The sequence below is a fragment of the Anabrus simplex genome, chromosome 6 (genome assembly GCF_040414725.1).
Source record: "Anabrus simplex isolate iqAnaSimp1 chromosome 6, ASM4041472v1, whole genome shotgun sequence".
NCBI lineage: Eukaryota > Metazoa > Arthropoda > Insecta > Orthoptera > Tettigoniidae > Anabrus > Anabrus simplex.
The window spans coordinates 304,562,931-304,588,620 of NC_090270.1; the positions used below are offsets into that span (position 1 = coordinate 304,562,931).

The 25,690-nt window shown below is 38.2% G+C and overlaps 1 protein-coding gene across 1 annotated transcript in view; it reads left to right on the forward strand.

The window, feature by feature from the left end:
* Positions 1–23,427, forward strand: part of LOC136876505 (uncharacterized oxidoreductase YrbE) — a 67,549-nt gene extending 44,122 nt beyond the window's left edge. The window contains exons 5-8 of the mRNA XM_067150517.2: positions 617–744; positions 828–1,051; positions 5,270–5,441; positions 22,400–23,427. Coding sequence (XP_067006618.2) covers positions 617–744; positions 828–1,051; positions 5,270–5,441; positions 22,400–22,536 — 661 coding nt within the window. The 3' untranslated portion in view covers positions 22,537–23,427. The remainder of the gene's footprint in view (positions 1–616; positions 745–827; positions 1,052–5,269; positions 5,442–22,399) is intronic.
* The last annotated feature ends 2,263 nt before the right edge of the window (positions 23,428–25,690 follow it).

The window sequence follows — 25,690 nt, forward strand, 5'->3', positions numbered from 1 at the left end:
CAGGTATCTTTCTTTCCAAGTACTGTCTGGGAATACATGTCTCTGGCACCCTTTGAACACAGCCAAACTATTTCAGCCTTGCAATGCACAATCTCAAGTGGGAGTTATGACATGTAATGTCACGTTCTTGTGGCTTGGATTTCATGTAAAAATGGAAGTCTCAAGGTTAATGGTTACAATATCTATGGTCTCATAAACCTAAAAGATTACTTGCTTGCCTTATCATTTTGGATTGATTGTACTGGCCATGTACTGCAGATGTCGCTGAAGTATCTGCCGATATGTCCTCCCATTTTTATTTTAGGACAGTTATGTTAACTGGTTTAGAAAGCCAAGAATAACGGCTGAGACGATACGTCATGCTGACAACACAACACCTCGTAATCTGGAGGCTTTCGGACCGAGCAACGGTTGTTTGGTAGGCCATGGCCCTTCGGGGCTGTTGCTCCATGGGGTCTGGTTTTATAATTATGTTACAGTTTAAATACTTCTACCTCTTACCTCATCCAAGTTGTATAAGAGATAAAAAGAATGTACTGAATAAATTAAAGTAAATATTTCTTACTAAGTAACATTATTGGTTCATTGAAGTAACAGACATTAACATATTTTGCAGGAGATTTGACCCCGCCTACAGCAATCTACGAAAAGACGTTCACAAAGGAAAAGTGGGTCATGTACACACCATTAAGATCTGTGCAAGAGATTCACCCTTGCCAACCGTTAGTTACATTCGGACATCAGGTAATGACTATTTTATGCTCTGTATAACCATTTATTTCCAGCACCTCCTTGGTCTCCTGATTCAATGAGTATTTTGTTTACAGGTGGCATTTTCCACGACTGTGCTATTCATGACATCGACATGATGTGCTGGATTCTGGGAGAACTGCCAAACAAAGTGTTTGCAATGGCAAATGCAAATATCCCTGAGATGGCTGAGATCAACGATTTTGATACTATAGCCATGGTTCTAAATTTTCCAAGTGGAACGATTGGCATGATTGATATCAGCAGAAATGCTTGTTATGGTTATGATCAAAGAATAGAGGTGAGTGAAACAAAATAACATACTAAAGAGGCCTAGCTAGCATTTCGCAATTATATCATTACACTAGGTTTTTGTTTGTTTTGCTTTTGTTCTTTTTGTGAGCTGGCAAAATACTTCCCACCAAGTTTCTGAGTATTATAATTTTTTATATATCTGGTCACAAGTATATGGATCCATGTTGCCTGCACTGAATCTGCAGTTACTAGATGGGTCCCTGACAGAGCATCCATGGAGTGAATGTTTAGGTGGTCCCACAGATGTCCAACTGAGTTCAATTTTGGGGAATTAAGGGAACAGGAAAGTACTCTACTTGAAGGTCTTGGTCATGCTCTTCAAACCACTTGAGACATTTCTAGCCATGTGACATGTCACACTGTCTTGTTGGAAGATATCAATCATCTCAAGGAAGACAATCAACATTCATGGATGTACTATAACTTGTAGGGATGAACTCGTAACCAAATGGACGAGAGGCACCAGCGAGGCAATGAAAACATTCCTCAGACCATAATGTAGCCACCACCAGCTTGAGTGCAAACTGAAGACCTTTTCCACAATGCACCTTCATTAGCATGTGTGCAGCTATTGTCTGTTTGCTTTGGAGCCCCGTATGCAGTAGGGTTCGCTGAAATGTTTCAGACACAATCCGATAATCCCTTGCTTAATTTTGACATTGAGCTGCTTCACTGTAGCATTTACAGAAACAAATTCCATGCCATTACGGCCCCGACTGACACTGGACTACCAAGCAACTGAAGGTCTGCAAATTACGAGGCGATGCACGGTCGGTGCAACAAATCCTCTCAACTGTTCTCACATAAGCTGAATCGACCTCCAACCAGCCCCCAGATCCAGTTAAAAGTCCCTAACAAGGCTGGGAATCCAACCTGGGACCTCAGGGCAAGAGGTGGGATGGCTACACTTTCACCACATCAGTATGCAAACACAAACAGCGCTTTTTCAGAAACACTGCCATCCTTGGCCCAAAAAGCCAGTAATCACCCCCTTTACCCATGACAATAATCACACCAGCTCACAACATATTATGATGTACTTCATGGGCTACAGGCTGCTGTCATCAAATGTACGAGGGGGTCATAACAATGTATCAACCACCATTGATCTGCATTTAGGACTGTCCCCAGATGGCAGAATCCCAATCACTTGTTTACCTAGTCTCTTCTTAAATGATTTTAAAGAACTTGGAAATTTATCAAACATTTTCCTTAAAAAAATTATTCCATTTGCTAATTACTCTTCATATAAGTTAATACTTGTCCCAATTTTTCCTCTTCAATTCTTTTATCTTTCCTGTATTTGAAAGCTCCACTGAAGCTAACTCATCTACTAATGGCATCCCATGCCATTTATCCAGTGACGATTTGGAACATAATACAAGGAGCACTAATGGAACAACAAGCAGTTATCACGAAGTTGTGAGTAACACTAGACAATTATGCAGCAGCAATAAATATCAACAAGCTCAATTCCAAATCTGAGGTGTTCATTCAAATCTACTTCACAATGAACGTATTCATTTTACTAAAAAGTACATTTAGCTATAATAAGACTGATGTAATAACAAACATTTGGATTTTTAGCCAATACATATTGTACTTGTGTTACTCCAGTGATATTGGGAATACGATAATGGTTTATAATCTAGGCTATTATTAGCTTCAACAAATTGTTAAATATACAATGAATGTTCAAGGACAATTACACAATTCAAGATTATTGAATCAATACAATTAGCCAGATCTCATACAAAGGTTTCAAATAGATGATTAATAGATGAGTTTTGTCTATAAGTTTTTAAAAGACAATGTTAATGCCAAGATTTTAGACAACATTGTTTGTGCTTAAGACATAACTTTTTATTGTCACATGATCAGTAAAATATTGTAAGATTTGTCACTCATGCTTAGGGTTGCCATATGGCCTGAAAGAGCGGGACTGTCCTGAATTTGAGCATGTGTCCCGACGTCGTGACTGAATTTTTAAAATCCCTAAATGTCCTGAATTTTAAAAATAAGAGCAAAATATTTAAAATTTTGCTCAAATGCTTTTGAAAGGGAATGTCCAATCTGTTACTTAATAATCTATGCAAATAACATTGAATATTATATAATTTTGTAGTGGTCTGTAAAGTAGGTATTTTACTTAAAGTATGATTTCTTATTTCTCTATTTGATTTTTAACATTAAAAACATATAACAATTGTGTCTTTGGGTAATCGATGGGACAGTTCACATGGAATTACCCAAATACACTCGTTGGAACCGTAGGTGCCAACGTTTGGTCTCAAGCACAGGGGCAAGGATGATTACATCAAATATTTTTATGAGAGCAAAAACATGATTGCGTCCCTGTACCACTATATACATGGAGGCAAGTGCTCCCGTGGAGTCAGCGCCTATATTTGGAACTCGTCGATGTTGGTGTCCTGAATTTCACCCTGAACCTTATGGCAACCCTACTCATGCTTGTAAAGCATATTTTAGTTCAATAGAATATGTTCATGATCTTTTTAAACCTTGAGTAAATGTTAATTGGCTGATGATGTTCACTAAAAGGAGCGAAACATGTACCATGTTAACAATTTAATAAGGATGTAATTTTTTTTTTTTTTGCTACTTGCTTTACGTCGCACCGACACAGATAGGTCTTACGGCTATGATGGGACAGGAAAGGGCTAAGAGTGGGAAGGAAGCGTCCGTGGCCTTAATTAAGGTACAGCCCCAGCATTTGCCTGGTGTGAAAATGGGAAACCACGGAAAACCATCTTCAGGGCTGCCGACAGTGGGGTTCCAACCTACTATCTCTCGAATACTGGATACTGACCGCACTTAAGCGACTGCAGCTATCGAGCTCGGTAGGATGTAATTCCACATTAGCTTATGATGTAATGAATAGGTGGTATATAATAAAATTATAATAATTTTATATCACATCCTACTTATGCGAGCACCCCATCTCCTAACTCCGAAGTCTTCCCAGCAACAGTTTAGTAACACTACTAGTTTGACGAAAATTACCCAGAACAGATCGTGCTGCTTTCCTTTGGATCTCTTCCATTTCTTGTACTAAGTAATCCTAATGCGAGTTCCATAGGAACCATACTCTGAACGGGGTCTTTTCCAACACACACTTTGTTAATAAACTAGCATACTAGATCTATTAAGTTAAGAAAAGGACTAGCTGTGTTTAGGACAATTTGTAGCAAATCACGTAAACTCATTCTAAAAGCACACAGGCTGACAAAGTGTAGATTAATTTATTAGCCTCTGTGTATTACAAAAGCCTATACATTTCTTAAGATAATGTATTCCTTCATTATGGTTGTGCTTCTACCTGGGAACTTACAATTTTCAACCTTTCAACTTTTTATGTTGGGAAGTGTACATACATATTTCCTGACATTAATATTAGACAGGACAGTCGTTTCAGTTTACGCTTTGCAAAAAAGTGATAAATGGTTGGAAAACTAGATGGTATATGAAGATCTTATGCTTCCTCAGATTTTTTCTTTTCTTGCTAATTTTTTTTTCTCTATGGGTTTTACAACACACTGACACAGGCAGGTGTTATAGCCACAATGGGACAAGAACGGCTGAGGAGTGGGAAGGAAGTGGATGTGGCCCAAATTAAGGTACAGCCCCACCATTTGCCTGGTGTGAAAAAGGGAAACCACAGAAAAGCATCTTCAGGGCTGCCGACAGTGGGGCTTGAACTCACACTTCCCGGATGCAGCTCACAGCTGCGTGCCCCTAACCGCATGGCCAACTCGCCCAGTCCCAACCTCTCCGCAGTGTTCATATGGAGTGAAGGCATATGACGCGGTTGATGGCGATTCGTCCGTCGGATGGAGATGTTAAGCCTTGAGCAGACCCCTTGGTACTATTCAAGAAGAGTAGGCTATGTGCCAGCATCAGGTTTCACCCCCTCCCTTCCTACTACCATATATCACATCATTCATTTCATCTCATTAACTCCTCCCATCAGGTTAACATCAGAAAGGGCATCCGGTCTTAAAAACCCCACCATGACAGATTTATCACAACTCATACCCGAACCTGTAGAAAAACGGGAAAAGGGTTGGACAAACTAACTATGAGGTTTAGCATCCTTGGCTGTTAAAGTGTAAACTAAAATAATACAAGTGTTGTAAATGCAATTAATAGAAATATCTTACTGATTTGAACATTGTAATTACAGGTGTTTGGACCACGAGGGATGTTGCAGTGTAATGGTGAAAATCCCATGTGCGGGTATGACTCCTACCTAGGATCTGGAGGTCAGACAAAGACTCCAATATACTACAGTTTTCCATCTCGATACAAAATTGCATACAGTCGTGAAATGGCACATTTCTTCAACATTGTTGAAGGTAAAAACAACAACTTCACTGACATAGCAATAAATTGATAATAATAAACCACCCTATTCAAGGATTTGCACCTCTAAAATGAAAAAAAGAAAAACAAACCTACCTGAGGTTATTTATAACTGGAAGTGTGAAATTACCTTCAATTTTTCTATTTATAGAAAAAATATTAAAAATAGCATTTTGAAGCATTAATCATTTTAAGGAATAGTATCAATTAGCAATAGCTTGTTTTGCTATTTGCAAAACATAACTATAACCTCTCCACCATAAAACACATCTGCAAAGGTAAACGATATAAATGCGAACCTGTAAGACTTCCAAGATAGTGATGTGTTCCTTACCAAGGCCAGGGCACCACCAGCCCTTTCCCAAAATATATATTTACTTTTATAACCTAAATAGTAGAACATTTTCCGTATCATTGGCATCATTAGCCACTGCCCCTGACTGAAATTTATTCTACAGTAAAACCTCTTTAAGTCGTTTATGCAGAGGACAACAAAAAAGGACATGTTAAGCGAGAAAATGTACTACTGAATATATGAATAAAAACTGTCCAACAGGGATATGGAAACACTAAATACGATTTTTTCCGACATGAGGGCATTTTACATTGTGTATCCACGGGTACAGCGTAAAATTTATCTACCATTTCTAAAGATGAGAGGAAAATATTAAAAGGCGTGAAAAACACGAGAGAACAAATATGAAAACCTTTTCCGCTGAGGCTTATAAAATAACAAATGCATTGAAAGTTTTGAAAAACACCAAACATGAAAACATGTGCACGGAGGCCAATAAAAGTTTCAAAGTATTATAGCAGATCACACTCCTTCTAAGACAAATGTTAGTAGAAGCCTTATATTTCGGAGTAGTGGGTTATTAAACATTAATTTCTCGTCACACTCTTTGACAATGAATTGGAGGTTCACTCGACCATGTGCGACTGGCAGGATTGGTTCTGGCTGCCATTTTGAATAAAATTTGACCAACTTTACAGTAGAAAAGTTTTGTTACGTCCTCCTGTTCAAAACATGTATTTGTCTTTTGACGGCGTGACTTTTAATCAAACATGTTTCGGCTCATTTTGAGCCATCTTCAGTGAAAAAATATATTAAAAGCTACATGAATTGATGTTGAAAGAGTATCATTAAAACCCATGAGAAGGAGTATATAAAATCCCAGTGAGACAAACATAAAGCTAAAACAAACAAGGTTGTGACAAGGTTGGAAGCCTGGCGAGGACAAAATCACAAATTAAAATGCTGGAACATGTCACATGTTCATATAGTCTGGAGGGCAACAGGAGCTAGTGAACATCGGATAAGTGAAACAAAGGCCAGGTACAGCGTTGTGTAACTCAAATAGTAGAAACAGTCAATATCATATAAAGACCAGATGTGATTTGTAATGGAAAGAACGTGAATGAATGCATGTAAAAAGCTTGAGCTGAGACAAGAAACAAAAGTGAAATGAAACATGTGACTTAAATATTTGCCCTCTTGTACGGCCTGACCTTGTGGGTTTGGAGGTCTTGTTTCCACTAGTCGTGTATGTGGCTGGCTCAGTTGTGTTTGTATGGTTGGAGGAAGGAGTGGAGTGAGTAAGGAAGGGAAGTGCTAAGCGGGTGGGGAAAGGGGGGAGTGCAGTGGTGAGTTGAAGAGCTGGAAGCGGAGTTCGCTCTTATTATAAAATTGTTGGCAAATAAATAGAATGAACGTGTCGAGTAATGTATTCTTTTATTTGTTAATCCCATTTAAATTATGAGAAGGGTTCCTAAATTGGCCTATATTGATGTGGATGCTCTCGAGAATATTAAGCAAGGAGCTTCTTTGTTCGTAACATAAGATCTTCAGATCTGATCAATTGTCATGTATTCACGACTAGATTCTTTATGATGCTAATTCATAGGTGAATAGGAATTATGTTTAAGAGCATTGCAATGTTTAGCATACCTTATTGCAAAACTGCAGCCTGTTTGTCCAACATAAATCGATCTGCAAGATTAGCATTCTAAGTTTTAAACTCCACATTCACTATCAATAACAATAATATTTCCAAAAAGTTTTTAAAAAACATAAGATTAAAATAGCATTTAGAACCTTCCATACTAACTCCAGACTAATTTTTAGATACATAAACTCTGGAGCCACGCCTGTCCACTTTCTGACAGATTTTAATTTTGTCTTCATTAACAAGGGATTCCACAACCTTTTCCATATCCATGACTAGGCTATCACTAGAGCCCTGCACGGATGCAGATATCCGTGAAGTTAGTGTATTGACAGATACAAACTGTATGGCAGTGTGGATAATTTAGCTGATAATTTCTAAATAATGATGTTTACTGAATTTCACTCAGGTATACTCTTACTTTTGCTTGTGATTAGGCGACCCTTGACACTGGTATGGGAGAATTGTTATATATCGAGCCTTGGGACCATAAAGCTCTAAATCTGACCTAGCCTAACTGGCTCCTGCCTGCAATTAGTGGAAGAAAGGAACAAAGGTCAATATGTCAGTAGTTGTTGCAAGAGAAAATTCCTCATAAACCTGTGCCTGTAGGGGTTCTGGTGCCAGGTGTCAGGCCTATTGTATCATGTTCACAGATCTATCCATTTCAATATCTTGGGTGTAATAAATATACTGTAGGTAAATATTTATAATATCTGCTGATGACCATTCGCGGATGCAGATGAAGGAAGTGCGGATGTCATTTTGTATATCCCCGCAAGGCTCTAGCTATCACAAGAAAAATATGCATCATGCTAGTCAATTTCACACAATGATGTTCCTAATCCAGATACAGGCTACCATATCATAAAATAAGAGTCTTGTCTGTACATTACTCAGACTTTGAAAAGAATGGTATTTCTGTATCGGTCATGTCCACAGTCACAAAGAAATGCACTCTTTACTTTTCCGTAATTTCTGTCTGTATGTATGAATGTACACGCATCATGAGAAAACGGCTGAAGAGAATTTAATGAAAATCGGTATTGAAGTCGGGGGATGAGCCACTACAATCTAGGCTATAAATCATTTTATTCACGCTGAGTGAAATGGTTAGTTTAGCGGAAGGCCTAAAATTTAATTCTCAAATATTTATATTATTAGTGGTCCTATCGATAAATACTACATAACTAAAGTTATATAGAATTAAATTTCCGATCATTTATGTCATACATTGTTACGGTACCATGCCGGCTATGATAACGCAGATATTCATGAATTTGTATTTTTGTTGCTAAATCCATATCAACGCCGAGCCACGAGAAAAAGGGTTAACAGAATTTAATGAAAATCGGTATATAGAGTCGAGGAATAAGAACTCTAAGTTATAAACAATTTTATTCATACTCCAGTTTTGTTATTCAAATAGCGTCACATATCCTAACTTATCTACACTATATGTATGATGAAATTGTAGTTTAAAGGAAGGCGCCTAAAATTTAATTTTTAAAGACCTATGTTATTGGTCCTATCGAAAAGTACTACATAACAAAAGTTATAGAGGATACAATTTCCGATCATTTATCTTTTATTCACTTTTACCGTACCGACTATGTTAACAGTGGTATTTCAGAGTCGGAAAAAAACTAAATGTGAAGGCCTACTCAATAGTAGTAGTAGTAGTATGACCTGGTCTAGAATAACAATTTAGGCCTATTCCAAATTATAGCACCACAACTCACTAAATAACTCAAAATTCAACCCTGATAGGCCTATTCCAAATTATAGCACCACAATTCACTAAATAACTCAAAATTCAACCCTGAAAAGAGCCCTCCAAGTCACTGTTCGACCCCTCCCGAAAAAAGACTAAGAGTGTTCACGGATCACAGCTATCTGCGGTTTGGTCATTCCAGCTCTGGAATTTTGGACTGTTAGATCGGCAGCGTAGTACTGTTCGTTAAAAGTGAGAAAATGTGTGGTTTATCATTTGATTAAGTATTTCATATGAAAGCATTGCTTTTACTCGCGCCATTCCTACTGACGTCATTGTAATGATCTACGTTCATTTCAGTTGGAAAAACCACTAAGACAGTCTTTCCGAGGATGTAAACAGGCAGGTGGAGAGTGAGTGTCTGCCTAACCGTAGGCTATATGTATCATGGAAACCTATTTGAATAGAGAAATGATAACCTCCTTGCTAAAAATTGACATGGAAATAGCTTTCCGAATTTTAACTAGACGCGAGAAAATATAAACTTTCCTCTGAAATCAGTGATAGTACCCTGCCATACCTGTATTACTAATCGACTCCAATATCGCCTTCGAATGTTGACTAGAGAGCTCGCAAATGCACATAACGCGAAAACTATACTGTACCGAAGATGATCGATCACATTTTGTTGTAAACGTTTCAGTTTTGTTATTCAAATAGCGTCACATCTCCTAACTTATCTATACTATATGTATGATGAAAACATACTTCAAGCGGAAGTAGAGAAATTATAAACTTACATGATAATAGCCTTTCCGTAATTTAACGGGCACGAGAAAATATAAACGAACCTCGTAATCAATGGCGCACTCTGCCCTGCCATATCTTGAGGTGTAGGCCTATCTCATTCTTGCTTAATTGAGGTATTTAGCATTAAAATTAAGCGATCGTTTATTCAGTGTTTATCTTTAACGAGTTAACAACGGCTATCGGACATGTTATTTACGCATTTATTACGAAAACGTGTTCTCCTCTTTCATTTTCCTTGCAGAAGAGCAGTCGACGGGTATTACTAATCGACTCCGACATTGCCTTCGAATGTCGACGAGAGAGCTCGCTGGTGGGCATAGCAAGAAAACGATGCGGTACCGAAGATGATCGATCGCTTGCAGTATAATGACTGGGTGCATAAATATCGGCAACGGAAAAAATTGAGCGTGCATAATCGCTTGTAATAACGAATGCGTCAGTGATAGGGTTCTCGCTGTAACCGAAGGATAATACACAGTTTAATATAGGAATTTTGCAGGGACGGACAAAATTATCGTTATAACGGGGTTCTCGTTATGCAGTACTTGCTATAGATGACCTCTACTGTAATTTTTTTTTTTTTTAGAAAATCCAATTAATGGGGGTTAAACAGGAGTGACAGTATATCAAAGAAAATATCTAAGAAACGTAAAATGTTACAGACACAAAAATTGGTATTTGGAATCTCCTGTAAAAGTAAAGAAACAAAGGTGATTTGTTTTGGGAAACTCCACTTAAGGGGAACTAAAAAGGGGGTAAAATTTTAAAATGAGCATGTCTACAGTATATCTCAAAAACTTAACACATTACAGAAATGAAAAATGGTATTTTTTTATCTCTATTAAAAATAAAGAAACATGTATTTTTTGTTTTTGGAGAAAACAACTGGGGTGGAGGTATAAGTGAATGAAAATGGGGTTGAATTCTTTTATACCGATATCGCAAAAACTGAAGATGTAACAGACGTGAAATTTGGAATTTCCTTTAAAAATAAAGAAATACGTATTTTTTGTTTTCAAAAATCCACTTAACTCATTGCGGACCGTGGACGGCGTAAGACGTTTAAGCTTGCTCCTATGCTGCGGGCCGCGGACGGCGTAAGACGTTTCATGTTCTGCGCGAAGCAATGCTGTTTATATTCGTCATCTATGCAGTCTTACACCTTAGTCAGCGTTACTGGTTGTGGCAGGAAGTTGGTTTACCTTTTTGAGATAACCCTAGCATTGAGTGGGCTCATGTTATCTTAGCTGTTTTAGCGGGAATATCTCAGCACTTCCTCGCGCGTCAAGTCGGTACTTGAGATTTCAATGCAGTGCGTGTCGTTCTTACCGAGTGTAGTATAATGGCTTATAAAACAAAGTTTCTTACGGAAGATAAATTATTAGATATTGTTCACAATGATTATTCTGGTGATGAACTTATTCTTCAAATAGACTCAGATAGTGAAAGTGAGAGTGACGAGGAAATTCTGATTCCCGAATCCGATAGGCCTGTAGAGGAAGGTGAAGTGCCTGATACATATCATCCTAGTTATTGTCCACCTGTTCCACTATTTACAGAGAATTCAGTTATAAATGTTCAAACAGAAAATAAGCAGGATATTTTGAGTTACGTGAGTATTTTCATGAATGACGAATTTTATCAGTATGTGTGTGAGCAGACCAATCTATACGCGAGTCAAGTGATAAGTGCGGCGCCCCGGCCTTTCACAAAGAATTCGATCATGCAATCGTGGAAACCGATTAGTCCAAAATCCTGATATAAAAATATACTGGACCGAAGACCCTGTTTTTTATACTCCGATATTTTCTAAAACAATGTTCCGAATACGCTTCCTTCATATTCTTTCATTTCTTCACTTCAGTGACAGTAATCATTATGCCGAAAATACAGATAGGCTGTATAAAATTAGATGTATTTTGAAACCCGTGACACCAGATATCACACCCTAAATATTTACTAGAGGTAAGCACGAAGTATCATTTTTCTAACATTCATAGTTTAGGAGTAATTGTAAATTTTATTAAGTGATGCACGTCAAGAGGGCCGGGCATGAAAATGGCTGGTCCAGGCATTCAAGTGTCCCGCTCAGAAGCAGGTACTGAACGTGTTAAGGGGGGAGAATTGAAAAATTAGTTGGATTATTTGTATGAAGATACTATTATCTCAAAAACGAAAGACTTTATAGAGGTGAAAATTGGTATTTGGAATCTGCTTTAAAAGTAAAGAAACACAAATTTCTTTGATTTCGGAAAATCCAATCAAAACGGGGGGGGGGGGGGGGTTAAAGAATTGAAAAATTAATTGAATTAATTGTATGAGGATACTTACATCTAATAAAAACTGAAGTTGTTACAGACGTGAAAATTGGTATTTGGATCTCCTTAAAAAATGTGTTTTTTTGGGGGAAATCACCTTGGGGGGCAGGGGTGAAAAGGAGTTGAATTCCTTTTATGAAGTCACATATCTCAAAAACTGAAGATGTTAAGAGTCGTGATAAGTGAATTCTTTTATGGGGATACTTATATCTCAAAACTGAAGGTAACAGACATGAACATTGGTATATGGAATCTGCTTTAAACATAAAGAAAAGAGTCATCTTTTGGGGGTGGGGGGGAGGGGTGAAAAATGAGTTGAGACCAAATGATTTTACTGTTCATAATGTACTACTTGATTCTGCTCATAAACTGATCATTTTTTATCTTTCCTGGGTTCGTTTCCAAGAGCCATCTTTCCCTTTGGAGAACTTAAAGTTAAATTACAGTAGATTCTCCTGGCATATAAATAAAAATGTATACACATTTGAAATAAACTATAGGACTGACATTGACCGTGCAATTGTTCACCTCTATAGTAAGGTCAATAATGCACGGAAATATATCATTCGTATCGATCCCGTGCACTTGCCTACGTGTGACAATGGTGTTGGTCACATTGTCAGCAATGACAATGGCAGCATATGTAATTTACTGCGAAGTAGCGGTCTTGGATCTTGCTGCGGGATCAAGAACATAATAATAATAATAATAATAATAATAATAATAATAATAATAATAATAATAATAATAATAATAATAATAATAGGCCTAATAATAATCTAAATACAACTGATATCACTCACCCTAATAATAATAATAATAATAATGTTCTGGACCATGGTCAAAATGTGCGAACCGCGCTGGAAACTAATCCCGGACGGGTAATGACTATGAATGCAGTCCAGCCGCGGGTTCAATACAGCCAAAGCACCCAAGATGACACCAGCCAGATCTCCTCAAGGATTTGATCCATAATAAAAATGCTTATAAGAAAAGATGACAAAGATTTAGGGACCCAACTGACCGGGCGGAATACTTGGAGCTATTGTTGTAATCTCTCAGAAAACGAGCCAGATCGCGAATTTTGGCAGATTATATATAAAATGTTAAGCATTCAAGTATAAATTTCAGTATAATACCGTAGCGAAGCACAGGTATCTTGCTAGTAGAATATAAATGGACACTGATTAAACATATTATAAAAGAACAATACCGTAAATACGAGGGTCGAGTCATAAGTCATGGCAACTATTTTTTTTCTAGCGAACAGGAGACAACACTGAAAATCTAAGATGAGCATTTGGAAATATAGGGCATGTACTTATGCATAGTGCCTCAAGACGAATTCTGACTTCAGGAGATTCTCGTAGGAAAGTGACAGAACACAGGACACTGGTAAACATTGTTTTAATATGGTACAGACAGCAAATACACAAGACTACGTACAGAGAACAGGTCTCCACTGGTTACAGACCTTCGAAATAATCACCCAAGGTTTCCACTGTGCGTTGCCAGCAATGGGGCAGGCGCTGAATACCACTCGCTGCATGTGTATCTCTAACGTGTGACACCTCTCTCCGAAACGTCGTTACAATGTACTCTTTGTTAGCAAACTGTTGTCCATGTAATGGCTTCTTGACTTTGGGGATTAGATCATAGTCACATGGGCTCAGAAGGCGGGTTGGAAGAACATCCTATAAGTCAATCAATCAATCAATCAATCACTACTGATCTGCATTTAGGGCAGTCGCCCAGGTGGCAGATCCCCTATCCGTTGTTTTCCTAGCCTTTTCTTAAATGATTGCAAAGAAATTGGAAATTTATTGAACATCTCCCTTGGTAAGTTATTCCAATCCCTAACTCCCCTTCCTATAAACGAATAATTGCCCCAATTTGTTCTCTTGAATTCCAACTTTATCTTCATAGTAGCTGATGTACCTGTGCTTCGCTACGGAATTCTACATTGTATACAGAATTCTAGGGGCTGCCTGGCCAAGACGGTAAAGTCGTGCTCGGTTCGCCCGGAGGGACATGGGTTCGAATCCCCGCCAGGAAGTCGTAAAACTTAAGAAATGAGATTTCCACTTCCGGAGGTGCATATGGCCCTGAGATTCACTCAGCCTAAACCAAAAATGAGTACCAGGTTAATTCCTGGGGGAAAAGGCAGCCGGACGTAGAGCTAACCACTCTACCTCATCAAGTGTCGAGGTTACTGATAGTGGAAACCTTTACCTTCCACCCCTCCCAGGGCCTTCATGGCCTGTACCGAGAAGACTGCTTTAAACATAATTCTAGGTTAGGTAGTGTACACGTTGTGAGCCAGAATGTATTAAATTGCAAAGTTCCTAAGGTTACCCTAGAAACGCGACAGCGTTATCACCAAACACATTTTCTCATATGAAGACTGAGTTAGGGAATTTTCACTGTAATGCACACCGCTTGCATACCATCAGTCACAATCAGGTTGCGAAGCTTTCATTTTAATGGTAGACATTCACTCTCCACCTGCCTTTCTACATCCTCAGAAAGAGTGTCTTACTGGTTTTCCCAACTGAAATGAACAAACATTACAATGACGTCAGTAGGAATGGCGCAGTTAAAAGCAATGCTTTCATATGAAATACGCGATCAAATAACAAACCACACATTTTCTCACTTTTAACGAACAGGTCTAAGCTCCTGATATTACAGTCCAAAGTTCCAGAGCTGGAATGACCAAGCCGCAGACAGCCGTGATCCATGAACACACTTAGGCCGGTATTCATAGTCAGCGACTTATTTCTCTAATAAGAACGACTTAACAAAGCTGTACTTATTCGTGAAGTCGACTTAAACGTTTCTCGTATTCATAGTCGTTGGTCAAGTTCTACTTTATTAAGCTGGACTTGATAAAGCGTCACTTATTATGCAGACGCTCTGCACAATTGAGTTGAACTTTATAGTTCGAGAAATAGTACAGCCATCATCACAACAGTTGAATATGCGAGTCATCCTTCAGACACGGCCAACTAGATCTACGCTGCGCTCCTTATTCCAAGTTTATTTGTTTATTTATTTGTTCTTTTACCTGTTCCTCTGCGACTAAAATTGTAGTTACTTTTTCTTAAATGGATATGAAATGCAGTCGCAAGCATTTTACTTCCGTTGAAAACTAGGCTTTCAAGGATATTTTATTGAACCATTCTCAAATCATCTATCTATCCATCTAATATAAGCAAGTCGGTCTATAAATATATATAAAGGTACACAAATGTGAATAGACGTGAATTAATGATGTAGTTCCATGCATCTCAGAAACTTACAACTAACTAGAAAAATCGAAAATTCTCAAAATTCCCTCCGAGGACACGCTGGGGGTTGGGGAGGCTTGAAATTTTGGGCTCAGCATAAGAATGCACTCATATATATTTACCCAAAGCGATAACCTATAGGTTTAGCGGGCTTAAAAACATTCAGGAAATTCCTCATTTTTATCCCCCTTCCCCCCAAATCAAGCTGGCGACACAATCTGCCAGACGAACTAGAAGATTGAAATTTGGCGAAGTTATAGCTTTTAGCCTGTAAGCAGCGGAAAAATTCCAAGAATTTTAAATTTTTCACTTTTTACTCCCGATTTTTTGTCGTATTTCTTTACCTTATACGTTAGACGTGGCTGTATTTCTAGACTGTACGTACATTTTGTGATTTTTACACGTATATGTCATAGTTTGACACACTTATAGGAAAGAGAGTGTCACCGAATTTGGCACGCACACTGACACGACCAATGCTGGCCATATTGCGAGCCAAATTTCATGATTCTAGCTTCCACGTCAGTATGCGAAAAATAATATAAAGTTTTAAAAATACACCCAAATTTCACCCCATTCAAATTTTCTAACTCAATTGAACCCATAAATATGGGAGATACGAGAAAATGTTTGAAGGCCAAACATGTAGAACTACAAAACTGGCGTCTGACGGCTTAAACCGTTTGTCGATATGATGAACTGTTTAGGAGCAGTAAATCTAGAAAAGTCGGTTTGGAGCGATCTAGAAAATGTGTGTCATTATTATTAATACTTTACAAATTGATAGTGACTGTCAGCAGGAAGGCGTCTCCTGTTGTTATAAATTCTCCCCCCATCTACTTTGACTGGCAGCAAGAATGGAATCCACCGAGCTCGACAGCTTCAGTCGCTTAAGTGCGGCCTGCCGGGCTGAGTGGCTCAGACTGTTAAGGCGCTGGCCTTCTAACCCCAATTTGGGAGGTTCAATCCTGGCTCAGTCCGGTGGTATTTGAAGGTGTTCAAATACGACAGCCTCGTGTTGGTAGATTTACTGGCACGTAAAAGAACCCCTGCGGGACTAAATTGTGGCACCTCGGCGTCTCCGAAGACCGTAAAAGTAGTTAGTGGGACGTAAAGCAAATAACATTATTATTATTATTATTATTATTATTATTATTATTATTAAGTGCGGCCAGTATTCAGTATTCGGGAGATAGTGGGCTCGAACTCCACTGTCGGCAGCCCTGTAGATGGTTTTCCGTGGTTTCCCATTTCCACACCAGGCAAATGCTGGGGCTGTACCTCAATTAAGGCCACGGCCGCTTCCTTTCCACTCCTAGCCCTTTCCTATCCCATAGTCGCCGTAAGGCCTATGTGTGTCGGTGCGACGTAAAGCAACTTGTAAAAAAATGAATGGGGTCCTTCTCCAACTCTTGTGTAACTGCATTAGTAAGGAGGGCCTACCATTTTAATGAATAATTCCCTTCTCAGTTTGACTAGCAGAAGGCAAGGGAACATGCAATTTTGTTAAATCTCCCCTACCCGATTGTGTCTGGCAGTAGACAAGGATGCCCGCCATTATAAACAGTTTTACCCATTAAAATGTGACTGGCTTTAGGCAAAGTGGCCAGGTATTGTAACTGAAACTCACCAACTCGAGTGTGACTGACAGTAAGCTGACTGGCATTAGAAAGTGGGGCCTGTCATTATAATGATAACAGTATAACTCAATACTGATTGACAGTAGGGAAGGTGCCTGCCATTGTAATGAAAGCTCCTCATCTGTAATGTGTCCGGAAGTACGAAAGGGGGCCTGTCATTGTAACGAAAACTCCCCAAATCGATTGTGACCGGCAGTAGACAAGGGGGCCTGCCGTTATCACAACTCCACAACTCGTACGTTACACGGGAAAGAAAGTATGGGGTCCTCCCGTGGCGTTTCTTCGATAAAATCTCACTCAGCGCGTGTACAGCAATTCACGTAGAAATCTGTATACAATGTAGAATACTGTAGCGAAGCACGGGTTCATTTGCTAGTAGAGAATAAGAAAACGAGCGCGGTATCTTCTAAGCAAAAGGAAGATGCTTGGTTAAGTATTGCTGAAGAATTCAATTCCTCAATACACACTGTAGAAAATGTAAGTAATGTTCTTATAATGGTAAAAATACTATTTCAGAAGCGAAGATTGTATAAGTATTATTATAACTAGCACTAATTTCGTTATAATTTATTATAGCGAGATGCTAAAAATTGCGGGAAGTATGGGCAAATATGAAATGCCATCACAGAAACCTCCTTTTGAGTTCCACTTCACTGTAAAATTCAAATGGGTCCATAACATTTTGCAAGTATCGCTTTGGAGCACGGATTTCGTCTAACACTTCCTCAAAATCTTCATCCATTTTATAGGTTAAGATGTGAAATAAGTCAAGGGTCTGCTTGACTTGACGAAGTTCAACTTATTTCATCACATAAGTAACACTTAAATGACTATGAATTCCAATAAGTCCAGCTTCATGAAGTTAGACTTTATGAAGTATATCACTATTAAGTAGGACTTATTTGTGCCGGAATCTGGAATAAAGTCGAGATTTAAGTTCGACTTGAACGTAAGTCTTACTTATTGCGACTATGAATACCGGCCTTAGTCTTCTTTTCGGCGGAGAAGAGGTCGAATAATGGAGACTCCCAGGGCAAAAACCATGCCCTTTTACTAATCTGTTTCCTAGGACTACACGATGAGTCGGTAAATATCAATTTAATACACAGGCCGTGGAAAAATCTATCTGACTTGCAGGAAAATTTCTCCTCCAAGCCAGAGGAGAAACACACTCTTCACTGCTAATTTGGAATAAAATGAATGTAGAATTTTAAAAACGTCAAGAGGAAGAAGCTTAAGAAACGGCCCTTTTCAGGGTTGAATTTTGAGTCATTTAGTGAATTGTGGTGCTATAATTTGAAATAGGCCTAAATTGTTATTCTAGACCAGGCCATACTACTACTACTACTACTACTACTACTACTACTACTAAAGTGAGCCTCTGCCGTAAGTATGCACACTGCTCATTCAAAATAGCGCGTCAGAGTGGGGATCGAACAGCTGGAATACTATGATGAACCGGTGTGTTACGTACCAGCTGTATCAGAAAATGTATGAACCAGAGGAATGGCATGCTAAAGAAGAAAGTTGTCTAACTCCCCGGCTATTTTCCGCCAGTAATCAGTCAGGCTATTATACTCGATACGCAGCAGTAATCCCATCTATCGGAGTTGAGAGGCATTATAAGAGACGAAGAACACTGCCACAAACAATTAAGAAGAATTAAGAATTAAATGTTTGGCCTTCCCCTAAACTACCATTTCACTCAGCGTGAACAAAATTATTTATAGCATATATTGTAGCGACTTATTTCCCAACTTTGCATACTTATTTTCATTAAGATAGAACCACTAATAACATAAATATTTGAAAATTAAATTTTAGGCCTTCCCCTAAACTACCATTTCCATCAGCCTGAATAAAATTATTTATGGCCTAGATTGTAGCGACTTATTCCACGACTTTGCATACCGATTTTTATTAAATTCTCTTCGGCCGTTTTCTAGTGATGCGTGTACATACATACATACATACATACATACATACATACAGAAATTACGGAAAAGTAAAAATTGCATTTCCTTGTTACTGTGGACATGGCCAATACAGAAATACCATTCTTTTCAAATTCTGAGCAATGTACAGACAAAACTCTTTATTTTATATATATATAGATTGTGATCTTCCCTACTTTTAAAGACACCATCCAAACTTATTCGTCTACTGATGTCCCATGCCATCTCTCCACTGACAGCTCGGAACATACCACTTATAAATGCTTACAATATTGTAAGCATTTATAGCAAATTTCAATACGGGCCTAATCATGAGATTAGTTACGTGTAACATACCACAAAGTCGAGCAGCTCGTCTCCTTTCTCCCAAGTCTTCCCAGCCCAAACTTTGCAACATTTTTTTAATGCTAATCTTTTGTCAGAAATTGCCCAGAACAAATCGAGCTGCTTTTCTTTGGATTTTTTCCAGTTCCTGAATCAAGTAATCCTGGTGAGGGTCCCATACACTGGAACCATACTCTAGTTGGGGTCTCACCAAAGACAAATATGCTCTTTCCTTTACATCCTTACTACAACCCATAAATACTCTCATAACCATGTGCAGAGATCTGTACCCTTTATTTACAATCATATTTATGTGATTACCCCAATGAAGATCTTTCCTTATATTAATACCTAGGTATTTACAATGATCCCCAAAAGGAACTTTCACTCCATCAACACAGTAATTAAAACTGAGAGGACTTTTCCTATTTGTGAAACACACAACCTGACTTTTATCCCCATTTATCATCATACCATTGCTTACTGTCCATCTCACAACATTATCGAGGTCATTTTGCAGTTGCTCACAATCTTGTAACTTATTACTCTGTACAGAATAACATCATCTGCGAACAGTCTTATCTCTGATTCCACTTCTTTACACATATCATTGATATATATAAGAAAACATAAAGGTCCGATAATGCTGCCTTGAGGAATTCCCCTCTTAATTTTTACAGGGATAGATAAAGCTTCACCTACTCTAATTCTCCGAGTTTTATTTTCTAGAAACAGAGCCACCCATTCAGTCACTCTTTTGTCAAGTCCAATTGCACTCATTTTTGCCAGTAGTCTCCCATGATCTACCCTATCAAATGCCTTAGACAAGTCAATCACAATACAGTCCAATTGACCTCCTGAATCCAGGATATCTGCTATATCTTGCTGGAATCCTGCAAGTTGGGCTTCTGTGGAATAACCTTTCCTAAACCCAAACTGCCTTCTATCAAACCAGTTATTAATTTTGCAAACATGTCTTATATAATCAGAAAGAATGCTTTCCCAAAGCTTACATACAATGCATGTTAAACTGACTGGCCTGTAATTTTCAGCTTTATGTCTATCACCTTTTCCTTTACACACGGGGATATTATAGCAACTCTTCATTCATTTGGTAAAGTTCCTTCATGCAAACAATAATCAAACAAGTACTTCAGACATGGTACTATATCCCAACTTATTGTCTTTATTGTAAGCAATGCTGAACGATGGCTGCTGTGTGAGCTGTCGCGTTATCGTGTAGGATTATGGCGTTGCCCAAAAGATATGGACGTTTGGTTCACACTGCACAGCACAGTTGGTACAACAGAAAGGAACTGTAATAAACATCTTTGTCCACGGACACTGGACGGCCTGGGCGAGGCAAATTGGCAGTTGATACTCTACCCCGTTTGAATGTCTCCATCCATCTCATCACTGTTCTATAGGGCATGGCATGCGCACCTAATACTTCCCGCAGCTCTGCATGGCATTGGCATCCATTTCTGCCATGGAGAACTGCTATTTTAATATACGATCGTTGCTTGTTGACTCCCATTTTGTGACGCTCTCACTCACACACTGAACTTGGGGGCACGCTTAGACCCACACTGTTGTTTACATACACCATCTAGTGATATCATACGCAAGTACATACCGTACGTTTCCAAATGCATATTTTAGATTTTCCGTGTTGTCTCCTGTCGCGAGAAAAAATAGTTACCATGACTTATGACTCGACCTACGTATCTAACGATATATTTTAGTATTACTGTATTAATAAGTCATTAATCAATTAATTAGCTAAACAAATAGTAAAGCATTTTAAATCTTCACTTAAAAAGCAATCACTGTGAAGTCACTAATCATCTAAGGGTTCAATTCCAGACATTTCACTATCACTTTCATCCGGGAAACCATAGAAAACCATTTTCAGGACTGTCATTTGTGGGATTCGAACTCAGTATCTGCTGAATGCAAGCTCACAGCTGCGCAACGCTAACCGCACAGCCAACTTGCTCGGTTAAAATTCTCTTGATCAACCTCTACAATACTTATTTTCCATCTGCTTTTCTTTCTTGTACTTTTGACAAGTATCTTCTATACTGTTCTTGCTTTTTATTCTTACTCTCCTCAGCTTCCTCACTCATAAAACTGTGAACATTAAGACAATGTCTCGTGTTTGTCCTCTTGTTGTAAACGTCAGTTTAGGATTTTCAGCGGCATAATTCACTTGGCGCACAAACGGTAAGAATATGTACTGACAAGGAACAGATTTGTTTTAAGCTACTGAGCTTACTTCCCAGTCAAGTTTGTTGCACGGAGCAGCACCTTCCCTTCACTTCCGACCCCTCTTCTGCATTCCACTAGTATAATAGCTGTTGATCAATATGAGATAGGTCCGCCAGCAGGCTTTGCTTTCTCTTTCGAGTGCCAAATTGTTTTGATGAAGTTACACTACGATTATCAGAATAAATAATCTTAATTAATACATTTCTGGCATTGAATAGGGTAACTGCTTTTTGTGCATGTTCTACTTTAAGATATTCTTGCCAGAGAAAATCAAAATGCTTGTACTATATACAATACCTAATCAGTAGACCTGGGTTTTATTCTAAACCTCTATGCTGATGATGATTGCGACTCATCCACTGGATGGCAACCCAAGGTGTCATTCAAGAGGTGTTGCTCTATATCAACACTGGGTTTCACCCTCTCCCTACCTCATTATCACTACACTGGACATAGAAATTTATACAATCATGTAATGATCTTTGCCTATGAGGCAAGGAGTGACTAACTCGTTTGCCTGTGAGGCAAGGAGTGACTAACTCCTTTACCAAAAATAGTGTGCACAAATAAATGTGGATCACAAACGTCCCATTATTAGAACTAATAGACTTATACCAAAGAGCCTGTATTTTCAATAATAATTTTATAGACTGTTTTGAATTAATTCTTGCTTGTTTAAACAGGAAAAGAGAAAATATCAATCCTTGGTCGCGAGACACTTGCTGCCAGTAAGATTGCATCAGCGATGGAAGAATCAGCAAGAACAGGAAAATATGTTGAACTCCAGTGGGAGCCTAATGAATTACCAGCAAATGCATAGAAAACAACTATTATGCTGACTCATAAGTCAAATTCAAAATATTTAGAGCATAAATAAATTTAAGAATTTTCAAATAATGTCTATATTTATCAGAGTGTGGGCATTAACTTGCATTCTGATGACAGTAACAGATATGGTCTAATATAGGATAATTAATTAGGTAATTAATGTGTACAGAATGTACGCCCAATCTCTTCTAGAATTTATAAAATTATATAGGTCTAATATGGTATCTCAACAGTATTTGCTGTTGTTCATAAAATTACCATGGCTTTCATCTGGCACAAGCAAACATTTCATGATTGAAGTGTTTGTCACAGAAATATATCAGAAAGATACCACATTGGACAACTATAATTATGTATATTTCCAGTTGTTTAGTTTATTCTATATATGACTGCAGAGGTTAGAATCTGGTTCAGTTATTTCTGTATTTTGCACACTGCATCTTTATAGGATTATGGGAAGAACAAACTTTTAATCTGTTGACTTTCACCAGAACTGCATTCTTATGTATCCAATTAAATCAATGAGTGTTTACATTGTAATAGAATCTACTTTCAGAGAAAAATATGCCATGTTGTTTATTCTATATGACTCACAAAAGGCTTTTTGTCATCTGGTTTTGAGTAAGCTGTGATGTATTTCTCTGTGCTTAAAATATGAAATCAATACTAATCGTATTAGCTACTTCTTGGTTATTATCAGTCAAATATTCCCACACTCTGATAAATATAGACATTATTTAAAAATTCTTAAATTTGTTTATGTTCTAAATATTTTGAATTTGACTTATGGGTCAGAATACATGACTGAAAATAACCAACAGTTATATGGAGTGCATTCAGATGTTGTCTATGTGTACTGGAAAATAAAACTAAATTTATTAAAGCTCTGATGAAAGTTTGTATACAATCCTATAATTATACCTCTCAAACATAGTTTAGAAGAAAATTTTATAAGAAATAATAACAATAAAGCCAGAAAATATGCTTTTAATATCAAAATTCTTATCCAAAACACTGAGAATACACACAACATGGTCCTACAAGCACATGTGCACATCTTTCTTAAATGCTATTTGTTCGGGGCGTCGACCCATGTGGATCTTTTGCCTCTTGCGTACATATCACTTAATTCATAACAAACACAAGACCTCTTAAAATTATTTATTTATTTAGTCTGATCCAGGACACCCTAGATTTGCCATAAGACACAGAATAATACACAATAACAATTTTGAGGGAAGATAAAAAGATTAATGTTTAAAAAATGATAGGTTACAATTAACCATGTTAAATGGCATGAACTCCATATAAATGGTGACGAAGAATCAAAACGGAGCATTTGATGAGTGAGACGACTATCTCATCCTGTAGGCTTCTCTCTAGTTTATATTTTTGTCGCCATGCGACGAAAGATTTGGGAATTGTTCCCCTCGCGCCAAAGAAAAGTCCAGTCACTGTAATTTTTTTAAGGTTATACGACTCAAGAAAGAAAGGGATGGTTGGATTATAGATATCCTTTTTCTCATTGTCTACGTCAGTCGGCTGAGAGGCTGAAGATTCAAAGCGTACCGTAGGATCAATAATTTCTGCTTCGTTCCTCCGTCTGTCAATCGCTATAATATCAATCCTGCGAGTGCTGCCTCCTTCGGCGAGGCAGTGGACTTCTTCGTACACTTCTAGATTTTTGAGACGAAGAGCATTAGCAATCAGCTTTCTGATGATGTTACGGCGTTTGATCCTAAGCAGTTCTCCTTGAGGGCAACTCCCCAGCACATGTGGTAAGGTTTCATACTCACTGCAGTGTCTGCAGTGGCCTGTGCTGGTAGAACGTCCCGGCAGAGTATGTAGTGGTGCAACCATCGCGGTCATCTTCAACATCTCCCTCCATTCCGAACAAGTTAAACCATCTCTTCTGGTAACCCAAGAATTAGCAGCAGGAACTTGAGCAAATAACTCAACACCTCTTCCTTTTTGTGGATATGCACACCAAGCTTCAAATTCGCATGTTCTAAGTATATCGCGCAGTTGTCTAACAGATTTCGTTGATGTCTCTTCATTGAGTTGAAGTTCAGATAGGCAGAGAGTTTTTATTGCTGTGAAATTTCGAACAGCATTTACGTGCGAATCGTTCACAGCTTCTAGCTTACGATTGATGTTCAGCTGTTGAAGGTACACTTCCCAAGTAGCACGCATTAGTGCTAACCCTTTATATTTGTGGCTTGAATAGATCATACTTGTCGGTGTGTCACTCGGAAGTTTTAGAATTTCTTTAAGTGCGCTTCTGATCATGTTGTCGGCTTTTAACAGACTTGATTTGGGAATGTTCTCAACCGAAACAGTCTGGAAGGGGTATATCAGTGTAGGGCCAATTTAAACTGATTTATTACAGTCAATTTTTGATGCGGTTGGAGTAAGTGAGTCCTGGTAATCTGATCTAAGTTAGTTTTCAATTTTTCAAGTACCTGATGTTCATTGAAGACTAAAGTATAACATAACTGGTATTTAAAACTTGTAAATACAAAAAATTCTACACTTGACAAACCATATCAGAATAGTAAAATAAAACACAGAATCTGCATTTGTCAAATATTTACTAACACAGGACACAAATATGCAGAGATTAACATGAGCATGGAAATTTTTTGTATCATCCCTAATGGTAGGGATGAGAAACAGGAGTGCACGCCTTGCAGAGGAGCCACATCTCATAAACTTCTCGAGAAGAGTAAGCATGTTTCTTACGTCACTTGTACACTGAAAATGAAAACACGCTGGAGAAGGCAGGAGGCAATCTGGTTTCCATTCATAGCAAATTAGTATAGATGTATATGCAAGTGGGAAGAAAGTTGGTAGGAGGTCTGATTTATTGCACTGAGCTTGATAGCTGCAGTCGCTTAAGTGAGGGCAGTAACCAGTATTTAGGAGACAGTGGATTCAAACCCCACTGTCGGCAGCCCTGAAGATGGTTTTCCATGGTTTCCCATTTTCACACCAAGCAAATGCTGGGGCTGTATCTTCACTAAGGCCACGGACGCTTCCTTCCCACTCCTAGCCCTTTCCTTCCCAATTATTGCCATAAGACCTATCTGTCTCAGTGCGATTTAAAGCAAACTGCAAAAAAGATTTATCGCAGTCAACACAAGATT